At 38.8% G+C, this 14,233-nt stretch overlaps 1 protein-coding gene across 2 annotated transcripts in view; it reads right to left on the minus strand.

The window, feature by feature from the left end:
• Positions 1–14,233, minus strand: part of KIF26B (kinesin family member 26B) — a 285,876-nt gene that overhangs the window by 99,600 nt on the left and 172,043 nt on the right. For both annotated transcript variants that reach the window (XM_072927225.1, XM_004176410.6), the window contains exon 5: positions 10,987–11,170. In XM_072927225.1, coding sequence (XP_072783326.1) covers positions 10,987–11,170 — 184 coding nt within the window. The remainder of the gene's footprint in view (positions 1–10,986; positions 11,171–14,233) is intronic.

The following is a 14,233-nucleotide window of genomic DNA, read 5'->3' on the forward strand; positions in this document are numbered from 1 at the left end:
GAGATTCAGGGACTCTAGGGATTTCATGCCACTGCAACCCAAAAGGAGCTCACAAACCTCTGGGGAACAATTGCATCCATGTGTCCTGAAGTGTGAATATCTGACACTTGTAGTGTCTTGTCTGCCTTTATACTGTGGGATGGGAGTGGGAGGAGAAAATGGTAAGGGGTTTCTGTAGAGGAAGGCTAATAACCAGAATACTCTTCTTGTTCAGCATTATTAATTCCTACTGAATTAGATGCATTAGCAAAAGGTACTTCATTCCTTTGGAGATAAAAAACAGTCTGAATTCTTGAGGAAATATTCTGCCTATTAGTGTCTATGCAAAGCCCTAGAAATAATGTTCTCAGAGATGAAATAAAGAATAAGAAAATAATAAAGGCAAATTTCCCTCTATGTGCTACTCTGCAATTAACTGTTTGAAGCAAATCCCAATACCCTTAATCTCAAAAACTCTGCTTATCTGCTCATCACGTTATTTTTAATTTGTACTTCTGTTATTACTACTGCATTATTAATATACCCTGATAAGATAGGAAATAGCCTGGTGGTGTTCTGTTTCAGCAATGCCCTGCACAGCATAATAGTCTTTATGATTAATAACTCCTTCCCATCTGAGGAGATTCATTATTCCCTCTGCTCACAGACTAGGAGGCCCTGGGGGAATCCTGTTGGCTGCCCTGAGTTGGTATTCCATGTCCCCAAAGCAGCCTGGCCTCCTTGTGCTCTCCACATGGTGATGCCTTCTCCTTCTGTGGGGCCAAGAGAGACGTGCCCCAGGTGCCTCTGTTGGAGCTTGTGCCAGCACAGCCTCACCACGGCTCCTCGGAGCTGACCATGTGCAATATTTAAGGTGTTTTAGTAGGAGTGGGTAGAGAAGGGAGGGAGGGCAGCTTTTCTAGTCACACTGCCTCCAGAATCTGGGCTCAGGTGCTGCAGCCAAGCTAGCCAAGGATAGACTTCTATTGCAAATCAAAATTTGTATTTGGAGGAAGCTCCAGTAATACCAAATGTCGAAAAGAAAGGGTAAGGTATTAAAGCAAAGATAACTACTCTCACACCATATGGTTTGGAGTACATACACCATATTTTTTCATGGAGAAAAAGGGGGCAAGGAAAAAAGGAACAACAGTTTTTAAGGTTTCCCACATCTATTTTTCTGTAATGGCATATGTGATACTGTAAAGGTTATTGTACAGCTTTTCTCCTGACATTTCAATACATATCTCATTTTGCCAACACATCTTTTTCTGTCTCTCCTTCAGTATAAGCACTGTAAATTGAACAGATCTGTGAAAAAAGCCAGCAGCAATTAATAGGGGTGAAAGCTGTTAGGATCTACAGAAACACAACAGAGCCTCACACACCTAGATGTTAAATGCTGCTATTTGTATAAGCATTTTCAATCACTACATAGGAGAAAAAAGATAATGTATTGTATTGTATTGTATTGTAAGATTGAACTAAGCAAGAAAAAGGGTATTAGACTGGATTAAAATCTGTGAGTTTAATGGCAATATCTTAAGGGAATGTTGAGTTGTCTTTAAAAAAATCTGCTCATTTATAAAAAGAAACTAGTCCATAGCCAGTTAACCTTACATTTTTTTTATATAACTTCCTCAAAATGTCCACATATAGCTTTTTCCTCTATATTTCCACTGCACTGGTGAGGAGGAGGATATGAATTTACACACATATATGCACCTATAAGTTTATAGATGCAAATAAATACACCTCATGTGTAGTGAGAATTACACAAACACCTGCCCATCCACACCCATCACAAGGTGCATCTACTCAATTTCTCACTTCTGAGTGTTTCAGGAGAAGTTTTGACCATCACAGGCCCTAAAAATGTATGGACATACCTCCTGATTTGTCATATCAAACAGGTCAGTGATTTGATCAACACTTTTTTTCCCCTTTACTATACAGAAAGATTCTTTCTTAATGAAAACAGGAACTGTTTTGTTGAAGTACTATTTTTCATACCTGGTATTTCATATCTCACTATCCAATGAAAGATAATTTAACTGCTAATCACTTTGGGAACAACACAGAAAAGAAAGTCTATTTACATTTGGAAAACAAAATGGCATTTTGTTATCAGGAATCCTGATAATCACTAATTAAATGTTTCCAACCCCAAGTCACACTGCCTACACATCCGGGAAGGAGCTCTCCCTGAAAGTGATGTATAGGTCACACGACAGAGCAATGAAAATCTGGCCATCCAGGGCCAGAGGCTCTAATCTAACAGGTGTGCACATTATGATCATCTTTACACAACCACCCTGACAGAAGTACAACTGCACATCTCAAGTCCTTTACTCAATAAAGAGCAGTATGCTTCACTTTGATTTGCCTAAGGGTAAACGTGGAAAAGTCTGCTTGGTCCTTTTCCACAAAGGTCTCTCTGCTTTATGCAACCTGCTCGGTTGCATGCAGGTCTGCTCAGCCAGACCTGGGTGCCATATAGAGGAAAGCAGAGGATGCAAACTTCCACCTGAGAAGAAGTCAAAGTACCTAGAACTTTCTGCAAGCACCTTGTTATTTGTAGCTCACAGCAGCTGGTCATCTCTTAAAGGTTCCGAGCAAAACACAAGAAGAGCCTCTGTTCCCATTCAGGGAGAGGTTAATTTCACCTTACTTGAGCCAGAACACAGATATCTCATTCCAAGGCAGCTGGGTATGTTACCTCTGCGATCAGCTGAAAAAGAGGCAAGTCAGCCCAATTGTTTCCATTTCTCCATGAGAGGAATACATTTGAACAGCCTGGATCAGAAGGGTAGTGGTCACCTAAGCTAGCAACATGAATCCATCCTAAGGTGGCAATAATGGCAACACTAAAGCATGAAGGAAAACATAGGAATACAATGACTTGAAACATGGAGATGCATGCTTCACAAAAAAATGGATAATAGGGAGATATTCCCAAAAATGGGTTTGAATCCTAAAGGAAAAGGCAAAAAATGGGGAGACAGTGAATAAGAGGAGATACATTTAATGGTATTCTCCATATTAAAATGCAGTACACGTTGGCTCTTACTCAGCTAGCTGATCTAGTTATCTGTTGAAGTCAGTGTTGTACCAGAGAAATGAGGAAAGGCCCAGACCTTTAGCAAAGAAAAAGCATAACGACCTTGCAGTTGAACCAGGAGGCTCAGACAGATCATTAGCCCATGATGTTACAGCAGTGCTACAGCAGAGCCTCCTGCCGTGTCACCCTCCCGCCTGCGCCACTGCTCTCCGACACGTGCTGAGAGGAGTCAAACACAAAAGGAAAAGGCTGGGAGGAGAAGAGCTTTAGGAAATTTTAAAGAAAAAAAGAATTGTAATAAGATCTACAGCTGACTACTCAAAGTACAGTGCCTGTTACTTGTCTAACATCTCAGAAAACTCACCATGGTCCTGGATTTAGCAAACTACTCAGTATTTAAACTCCTTCTTCAGCATTGAGCATGAGAAATACTCATTAAATTTTCAGTTTCTGTCATCTTGACTTTCCTGATTTATATTAATCTCTTTTTCATGAATTTAAAAATCAATTTAATAAGGTGAGATGCAGAGGAGACAGCAGGGAAGAAGGGGCCATTTTTAGAAGTATTAGGGAAAGCCTTAAAAAAGAAATGGAAGTTATTAACCAGAACTATCAAATTGCTCGAAAATATCACCTAAATTAAAAAGCAAAGTAAATTAAAATGCAGTATCTCAGAAAAACTTGGAGCAGATCAGTATTAAAAACAATGGGTTTTTATCCTAGAAAAATTGAGTAATTTTCATTCAAATTGCATGTCCTTCAAAGTTTAAGAGACTTTAAAATATGTGGCCACTGTATTGTCATACTATTTCAATAATAAGAGAATATTTTGAAAATGTACTTACAAGGTGAGCAAGAGTAAAGGTTTCTGTAGCTTCATTAGGTTATCAACATTTATTGACCAATGTGAGCCTTGTGTATAAGGCCCATAGCCAAGTAGGAGCCCACAAACCACGGTCATTCCTGCCACTAAGTGAGGCAAGAAAGCAGTCAGCTGGCATAAAACTTATAGATTGCTGGGCATAAAATCATATGACAAAACAGAGGGTGCTGGATAAATAAAATCAAATGTACAAAACCTAGTACCACCAGCCTGAAGTGTTTTGAGCAAGCTAATTTTCCTTTTTTTTTTCACCAATGTTTACAGAATTCATCAAAACAGGCCAAGGTAAACAATACAAAACTAGACTTTGTCACTCTCTTCCTGGGTGAAACATACTATATAAGAAGTACAGAAAAAATTGATTCTTCTAACACATAAATAAAAAATGCCATCAAAGTGAGTTGAGGTACAGCCTTTTTCGTATTTTTTCTGTGCAGTCCAATTCCACCTGTAAATCTTCAGCCATCTCTTGTGCTCACAAGCTTATCAGTACAATTTCTGAATACATCTAGGAAGATGTCACTACAAGGAGAGACATTTCACTATTTTTTGATGGATGGCTTTTTAAAATAGAAAATCAACAGAGACAGAGGAATTAAGAGAAAGATAGGTGCCTACATTAGTAGACCACTTCCAATGCTCCCAGTTCCCTTGAAGTAGCAGCTTCCAGAAGCTTCACAAAGCAAAGAAACAGAAGTTACGGCTGTTCTTTAAATCATGGGAAACATGACTGCTTATAAATTTATTTAAACTACATGTTAAAATACACTTTAAACCTCCAAGTCAACCAAAATGCAATCTGACAGGCTTCTGGCATGCTTGGGTTGGTACTTCCAAATCCAGAATAAGCTTTACTTTACAGAAAGGCACACTAAGTGTTCATAAAAAACATGATTGACAAAGGTAAGAGATTTTTGTTAACAGCAATTCTTCCAGATTCTAATAATTTCACCTTTTATTTAAAGCAGCTTGATTTTAAAACTCCTCCTAGAAAATCCCATCTAGCAGGAATGTAGGCAAAGTGCAAGAAATCTTCCATCAGGTCCAAACAGTGCATTTCATGAGAAACACAGTTCTGAGCAATTCTGACTGTAGGGCAAAAGGCCACCTGGATTTCATTCCAAGTGGAACTGGGTAATTTGTACAACAATCATGTTGACAACAAAGATGAACACATATGTCTCCTTTAAATGCCTCAAGGGTTCATCCTCTCACCTTTCAGTAGCCATGGTAACTTTGGGGGAAAAAAACCAGCTCTCATCTCAGAAATTGTTTTCTGTGATACAGGGTTTAAAATCACTTTTGTCATCTATCTGTTAACGTTTGCCCCTACACACCTGAAGGATGAAGGTTTACAAAGGAAGGATTGTGGCTTTACAAAGGAAAGAGAACCTCTCCTCATTCTTTCTGGAAACACCTTAAAGATGGCTGGCAGTGAAATGAAATACAGAACATATTTTGCAAGTTGGGCTGGGGACTTTTGCTGACCATAGCGCAGGTTTTTATAAGCTCCTGCTAAATATATGATGAAAACATAGACAAAACTGTATGACAATTGTCATGTAGACAAAAAAATCCTGACATCCATCAACCAGCATGTTAAAATGAAAACTGCGATAGTAGAAAGGGAGGTTTCCTATACCTTTTGGACTTAAACAAGATGTGACTCAATTTTGTTCCCTTCAAATCAACTTTGCAAATCACGTAAGTGTAATAACATCTCTTCCCTGCACTGATACAAACAGTTGACATTGTTATTGAAAATATCTTTCGACAAGGACTACTATTCACACCATGATCCATAGAGGCCATAGCCAATATAATAGTTACTCATTGTTAACACCCTTGTTGCACTCTTATATAGCTCTGATTAAAGCATGTCAAAGACAGTGCAATAATTGTTGCTTGAGTTAGTGAAAAGTAAACAAAAACTATTTTAAGGCAGTGGACAGCTGAAATACTAGTAGCTTGTGAGCCCAAAGCATTGGCATATGCTTCTGTCCCAGCCAAAAAATAGTTGTGCATCTACTCGTAAATCTAAACTGCTTGTGCATTAGAGCTTTCTTTACTGTTACTTTTGACAAATACTGTGTTGGTTTGGTAGACACACTTTCAGGTTAGACAAAATGTTTCAGATGCTTCCATACACAGTTTTATGTAAATCAATGTGAGAAAAAGGTAAGCTGCAGACCTGTGTGAAGTGAATAGCAGATTTTGGTCTCATTTCAATCAAATACTGTGCTGTGTCGAAGATTAGATTCTTCAGCCAGGCACTGAAAAATTATTTTTAACTGAATTTTCTTTACTATATGACACAGATCCTTGGGAAAAAGTCGTATGACTCAGGAGTATCTATCACACTGCCAGCATCCTGCTGCCACTCCTGTAATTTGGCTGTGTCTTGATTCCCATTGAAGGCCCCTCCCAGCCAAACTCCATGATCAACCCTGTGCTTGATGAGCTATCAGCAGCCATATCTCTCATTCACTCATTAGACGACTCTCAAACCCTCCTCTCTGTGCCGCTTCCTGCTCTGTCCTACACACTTGGAAAGGGCCCCTCACGAGCACCTGCAGCATAATCTATTATTTACCCTTTAATAATCTCCTATACCAGCTTGAGAATACATATCTAATATTACACTGCTGATGGGTTGAGGACATCACTACCAAGATGACCTAAAACACCTCATTGTTTCTTCCTGCTTCCCATCTCTCTGCTCCTCTTTCCTACAGTGAGATCATAACTGCTCTAGACAGAAACAGGGTTTTTTTAATCTGAATTTACAAATAATTTAGCAAAACAGGTCTAGGCCCTGAAAATCAAAATGCTGCTGTTCCAGAAAAATAAAAAGTGAACAGTGAACAGAACCACAAATTACAGTTGTTCTTTTAATAGGTCAAAAAGACTACTTGAAAAAAGTTCAATGGTGACTTGCTTCTCCCAGGTACAAACCTGGTGCATAGGGATGTTTTTCGTGCCCAAGCATTGCTATTTTATTTTGAGATTAACAAGTAGCAAATAACAAAAATCCACATCAAAAAACGACAACAAAAACAAATATATATATACATAAGGAAAAGTAAACTTATCTCTGCCCAAACATAACAAATACCTCTCACTGACAGAGGTTTATAAGACTGCACACAGAAACATAATAAATGAAAGAAAGCAGAGAGACCACATTCATTTATCCTAACCCCCTGCCACCTGAAAACCTGTTTATTCAGGCTGGCAGAAAATTTTTCATTCCAGCTGTTTTTCATGTCAAATGTGGGATTCAGCAAAACAACATCGTTCACAGAAAGAACATTTCAGATTTTCATCAAAAGTGTTGGTTTACTTTTGATTCTGTTTGACAGAAAATGGAAGAGGAGGTGTAGAGGGAGGACAGAGGGAAACAGACTGGGGAGCAAATCTAGGCAAACCTTACTAGAATGGCCTTAGAGTAGTTAATCTTAGTGCAGGTGTGGAATAATCCATTATTTCTGCACAGAACACTATTTTGCTCTGTTATTGGCTTGTTGTTAGGAAGGACACAACAGACTTAAGGAGTATCTTTCAGAAAACTGAGATTTGGGGAAACTTCATGTACAGCCATCCAGAACAGTAGCACTCTCTCTCTCTGGATAAACTCAGTAAAAGCAATCTGTTACTCAGAATATGAGGATCTAAAGACAGCAGAGAGAGAAGAAATGCTGCTCAAGCTGTTGCAGTTTATGGAACAGGATTTCTTTTGGGCACTCAGCTCAAAGGAAAACTCTCAAGAACTGACTGCAGGGATGCCACACTACCACTCAGGATCATCCCCCTCTACCAGCAAATGCAAATCCAAAGTACACAGATAAATTCTGATCCATAAAAGCACTCCTGTTAACATATTTACCATAGGGTCACACCTTTGTATTTAGCATCAGGAAGAGCTATTTGGAAATGAGTTCAACAAAGAATCTGATCCTTTGCTTGTTTCTTTGACAATGTGGTACTTCTGCTAGGCTCAGTGATGTATCTAACATCAAAGTAAAATGCTGATTATGCAGTCCTACCATTCCATTATTATTATCATCTTCCTGCTTCTGTGAAGCTGAACTTCAGTTTTCAAATAATAGTTCTTTCTAAGTCCAGGCTGGTACAGTTTTGATTCAAAAGGCATTTTGTAAGAAAAGGCATGAAGCATGCAATCTGAATATATACTCTCTAACCCTTTTCATTAGTTTAGATGTTTCAGTGGGGGGTTGGACCCATATCCATCCTAAATGTTCTGCTTACTAACTTTAAATATATTGGTGATAGGCAGATCTTCCTTTTAACTTATAAAAAAAAAATTTATGCCTACACAGGAAAGATAAATTCTATAATTTTCAATAAATCATTGTCATTAATCTTGCAATCAGAAGTAGATTGTTTGAAATTTCTAGTAGAAGTGAAAATATGAAATAGCAACTGTTTCCTTGCAATTTCGTTCTAGAAAACTGTGAAATTAAATTTACCCTGAAAGTCTAAGCTTTAATGTACTAGCCTTTCTATCCTTCACATCTTGGATACCCACCTCCCCTGAAAAACTGACAGATCTCCAGCTGACACCAAGCCAGTAACACCCAGTGTGTGTGCCAGGGCTCACAGCCTTCCAGGCAGCCTGAGCACAGCTGTCCCCTGGAGTTTCAGAAATCCACAATCCCTGGCAACAGCCATTTCTCCAGTTCTGGTGAACCAGAATTTCCAGTAACAAATGGTCTCATTAGAAATTGCCCAGCCCACTCAAACCCAAAGTGAAATAGAGTTTCATCACACCGAGATTGCTCGCAAAATGCTATTTAAATACAAACAAGGAAAAAACTCTAAAATATTGAAAACAACATTTAGCTTCCCTGAACTCCCTTCCTCCACATGGGTTCACATTTCATAAATTTATACCCTTGCAGAAAACATTATATGAGAATAAATGCTGAGAAAAGTAACTGGTTTTAACATACTCCTATCAAAACATATCCCAACCTAACTAAACAGAATACATAAACATGGGAAATTAAAAGCAAATAAGCTGGAAATTCCATTACCTCATCTAAAGTTTTCCCAGTCTGACAGATAAATTACATTGCTATCCTGAAGTTATTTACTTATTATGCCTCACAACAATTTCTGACATATTAAAATGAAAATTGTTCTGTAGAGGTAAACTGATGGAAAACTTTGATGAAAGTATACAAGCTTCAGGTCATAATTATAAGGTGACTCCTAAAAGAAATCACAGGTGAAAAATGAAACTGGCTTCCAGAAACTGCAGGTTAGACGTATTTTTGCTAATGGAAATGCAGAAAAATTTCATTTTCTCTAGTATGATTATATGAAATAATTTGATTTACTGCTTTGAAGAAGAATGGGTGTCAATGTGTTAAAACCTCTTAGCTACTTGTATACTCTGATAGTTTGGGGACAGTAAGTCTTAAATGAAAATAAATTCCTCCTTCATCATGTGGGCTGCAAAATTTCAGTTTTACTTACATAGTTGGAAAGCCTGAAGCCTGTTCTTGTACGTGGTTTTGCAGAAGCAAATCACTGGTCTGTTTGGGAATATTGCAAACTGCTTCCCAAGCCCTCTCCACTGGAAACCAGTGGCAAGAGGAACAAGAAACAGTCAAATCAACTTGGAATGTTTAGACAGAGCTATGTTTGTGTCTCTGTACGTAGATCTTTTCCTTGGGACATGTGAAAATAATAATCAGGAAAAGTGCTAATGCAGTCCAAGATGGGAGATGAACCCCTGTTTCCAAGAAAACACCCTTGATTATTCCTCAATGGTATTTTTATTCAGATGTAACCCTCCCAGGAAGAAAGGTAAGACTTCTGAGAGGATGGCTTCTATTGTTACTCTATTGTGTCGCAGTTTCTTATAACAAGGAACAAGTTCAAGTTTACTCCTCTTTCCTCCACTAAAGTCAGAACACACATCCCTATTAAAGATTTATAACATCATGACAGATTTCTACATTTCTTCCCACCTACCAGGCCAGAGGAAAGGAAGGGAGCCCCAGGTGTAGGGAATCTCTTTTCAAACAGGCATTAAGCCAGCCATGAAAGTAATACCATTGTCCTTTGAAAGGAAACACTGGAACTGCACAACATAAGTGAGTATCCAAAATCAGCAGGGAAAGTCTGGAGCCCATCCTATGCTCAGCAGTCCTAGATCATACAGTGCAATTTCTCTCCTAAACAAAAACTTCCACCAAATTCATTGTCACTGCTTGGTATTCGAGGAACATGGATAAGCCACACACACAGATGCTTGATAAGAATCTACCTTGATTAAAGCAAACTGCTTTTCTCAGCAAGTGCATGCTCATATTCCCAGATGTAATATACCAGGCTCTCCACTTGTAACAGGGAAAAAGGGAAGGGCCACTCAGAAAAACTACAAAGCAATAATAAACTATATACACACCTCCTCCATCACCTCAACATAAGTGTGCGCCTAAACATCATTTTAAGAGGGAATGATTATGCAGAATGGGAGGAGAAAACATGACAAAAGAAAAAAGGAGCAATTTATCATTAAAAACATAGGTTTTGCTCTGGTAAATATACTGGAAGAAAGCCAGAAAACATAAGCCAGAAGCAAACTACAGTGTATCAAGTAAAGACACCAGTCTGGAAAGCAAAGGGAGCAGGAACACAAAATATACCACAGAAAGCAATCGCTATGCAGTTTATTCACAGCCACAGAGACAACTACTCCTGTGACCCAGAATGGATATCACCTCCTGGCAGAATGGACATTAACTCCACCTAGCAGCACTGTGATCCCAGTGCAGGTGCATTTGTTGTAGCTGGGCTTTGAAGTGTATAACTGCTGCACAACTAGGTATGTCTGTGTTAACTCAACATTATTAGAAATTCACTTGCATTAGTTAACTTAAGTTGTTAAGCCTTCTAACACGTGCTCAGGGACCAGATACAGCAAAGCCGACTGAGAAAGGACATGTTTTTCCAATTCCCTTAATATTTTGCACAAGGGTAAAATCTTCCCCAAAGAAAATCAGTATTTTAGTGTATTTGCAAGGCCTACCTTGCCCAAACCAGGAGTGTCTTTCACTTTGCTGACTGCCCTCAACAAACATGGTGGCGCAGGGGGTGGGGAGGTCTGAAGGATGCTGCTGAAGCAGGTAGAGAAGAGAGGAGATTCAGGAACAGATGATGCAGAAGGCCTGTGCTTCTTCTTTTTGGAAGACAGGTTCAATTTCTGAGCAGCTCTGTGGGAGTAACAACAATAGTAAGCTGAAACAACCTCAAACTCATCAACAAGAACAAATAAAAATATTATCGGATTACTATTTATGTAGGCTCTCCGTTTTGACCTCATTGATCCCAATAGTTTTATAATTCTTGTTCTTCACTCCTTAGTACTCTTTTAATGCCATTGACCACAAAGTTGCTCCAAATTTAGAGTCTTCATTAAGCAGGGTCACAATCAGGCCTCTTGCCGCCATTTTATCTGTTGAAACAATTCAGTCTGCAGGAAACCTCCAAATCCAAACCAATGAGCTATACAGCAATTCCTGTTTTAAAATTACAAAAGGTTCAAGCAGAATTGTGTCTAATGCATGGGTCACTGATTATAAAAAAAATACTTGTGCAGAGTTAATTAGTGATAAACTCCCAAGTGACTGTGCTGAGGTGTAAGAAGCCTTGCACTAGCTGTTCAAAATTTTTATCACCTCTTAAAACATAAGCCAGTCTAAAAGTTGGACAAATGCTGACCAATGAAAGTATTGCTGTTTGTGATGAGATGAAGACAATCATACAAACTCCAGCTGCATTAACCACTAAGCAGGGGAAACAGTGAAGATGTTTTAATCAAATGTATAGCATTTGATTAAAAAGCTAAGCTTTTCTGGAGCAGAAACATTCAGTATTTTTGTTATGCAAAACAAAAGATTTATTTTAAGAAATAATACAACATTCAAGTCTTTGTTGCAGCTGGTTTGTTCCAACACTTTTGTATCTTGCACTGCACAGGGATAACATCAATATTAATCATGCTGTCCCATGGTTTCTCTTTTGCAAAACAGAACACTTTAAACAGAGCAGGTCAGCAGGAGTACCAACTCAAAGGAGAGATGAATAGAACAATTTTGTTTGCTTTGGCAGACAAATTGGGACTTAATATATGTATAAAAGCAATCTGTGCTTACAGTAGCTCTCCTTGCTTTGCTGCAGTGTGACATTCAAGACAAATAATTTTAAATCCTTCTAAGTTTTAAGATGCTTTAGCTGTACTGGAATCAGTTTATATGACCCAACTCAAAACTTACAAAAGTAATGACATCATTTTACCCAAAGGAGTCAGGGAAGACAGACTGAATATACACATACACACACACACACACACATGCACACACATTCCAATATGCAAGCAACCTGTGTTTATATCAGGTGTCTCAGACACGTGGACAAATTACTGCTTGGTATGATATTGCCATATGGCAGCTGGTCATAAGGACACTGTGTGCACCACCAGAGTGTATTCTTTTAGCATATGACAAATGCAAAGCACTTCCAGATATATTCGTTTCCAATAAAAGAAAAACACTGGGAGATTTTAACTGACCTGACACAGAATTAGAATTCAGAAGTTTCTGCACCATCTCCCTATCCTTTGTCTTTATGCTGACCTAAAGACTGCAGTTCATAACCTGTCCCTCTCATTTAAGCATACACTTGCTTTTTCATAGAAAATATACTCAAAATGTGTTGGTCAAAACCATTGTTCCCTTTCCTTGCAACATTTCCATGGTTTGAGAGGATTCAATAATGTCAGCTTCCACACTGTCCATCGCTAACACTTTTATGAAGTTGTCCATGCTGAATCAAGATCTTCTGTACATCTCAGTTTTACTATAAAATTATTTTAAGAGAAATCTTGTACTCTATGTTCAACAACTGAAAATTTAAGTGTTGGTCAAACATACTGAAAGCTTTACCCATGTATAAAAGCTCACTAGTCCAGTCTAAAACATAGGAAGTGGCTCCATCTACTATGGTCATCTATCTGGTCTCACTAACACATGCCCTGGTGAAAAAACATTTCCTAAAAGCTGTTTCCTGAATTGACTGACAGAGCTATTATCCCTCTTGCCATTAAATGCTCCTCCACAATTTCTGTTCTTTTTACAAACCTGACCGTGTAATACAAACCACTTCTTGACCCAACCAAGCACACAGCTGATATTTTCTTAAAGAAGACACATTGTTGGAGGTACCTAGCCTTTTCAAAATCTTGGAATTATATTATAGTTTGATAGTTAGAACCTTTGAGATAGCATACAAATGGAATAACCTGCATTTTCCCTTTATTTTTGGCCTGTGACTGGCAAAAATGTGTGAAAAACAATGAACTATTTCTCACAAGTTCATGTTTTCTTCTCTGTTTTCTCGCGAGTAGAAGAAATCAATGCATGGCAGGCTAGAGAATTATTTACAAGCCCTATCAAGCTGGATTGAATTTTGAAGGGGATGAAAAAGGCAATAAGCATCAGTTAATTCCCAGAGCATTTAATTAGGAAGAAAAGGTAGTATAACCACATGTAGGCTGCAATGTGACACAAATAGGTAAAGTGTGGCTTTCTTGTGAGTACATTTGAGTGAGAAAAATCCTTCAGCCTGAGTGGCTAGCATTGCTTCAAACACAGCTGGTCATCCCAGCTGATACTGATTTGGCCCTATGATCTAGCACAGGAGGTTAGAAAATCACATATTTTACCTTTCCAAGCAAGTCAGAGGCCTGGGTCTCTCATACAGCTTCTCTGGATCACCAGACTCCTCAGGCAAAGCACCAGGCTGGACCCTGGGAGACCTGAGAGCAGTGCAACTCACAGCCTGCACAGCTCCGCCAACAGCTCTTTAGGCTCTACTCTTTGTACAGAAGCCAGCTATTTTATTTCTTTCATTTAATATCGAGCATAATAGGCTCTGATTTCCACTTGAGACTCTGCACAGTGCTGCAGTAATGGTGATGGCAGTGATGGCAGCATGGCTTTACATACTGACAATAAGCTGATCACACTCCAGGTTGTATTAGCTCCCATTTGAGCCAAGTGATATCAGCCATGGAATATGCAGGGCTCTGCAGGGAGCCCCAGTGCCTTGCAAACCACTTCCCCACTGTGTGTGGTATGGCTGTGGTAGGGATTGTGTCCACAGAGACACACATGGAACTTGATCCAAATTCAATTTTCGAAGGGCATAATTTAAACTGCATTAGACCACTGTGTGAGCATACTCATTCACAACAGAACTGTCTTTAATGTCATTTT

This window comes from Taeniopygia guttata, chromosome 3 (genome assembly GCF_048771995.1).
Source record: "Taeniopygia guttata chromosome 3, bTaeGut7.mat, whole genome shotgun sequence".
Taxonomy (NCBI): Eukaryota; Metazoa; Chordata; class Aves; order Passeriformes; family Estrildidae; genus Taeniopygia; species Taeniopygia guttata.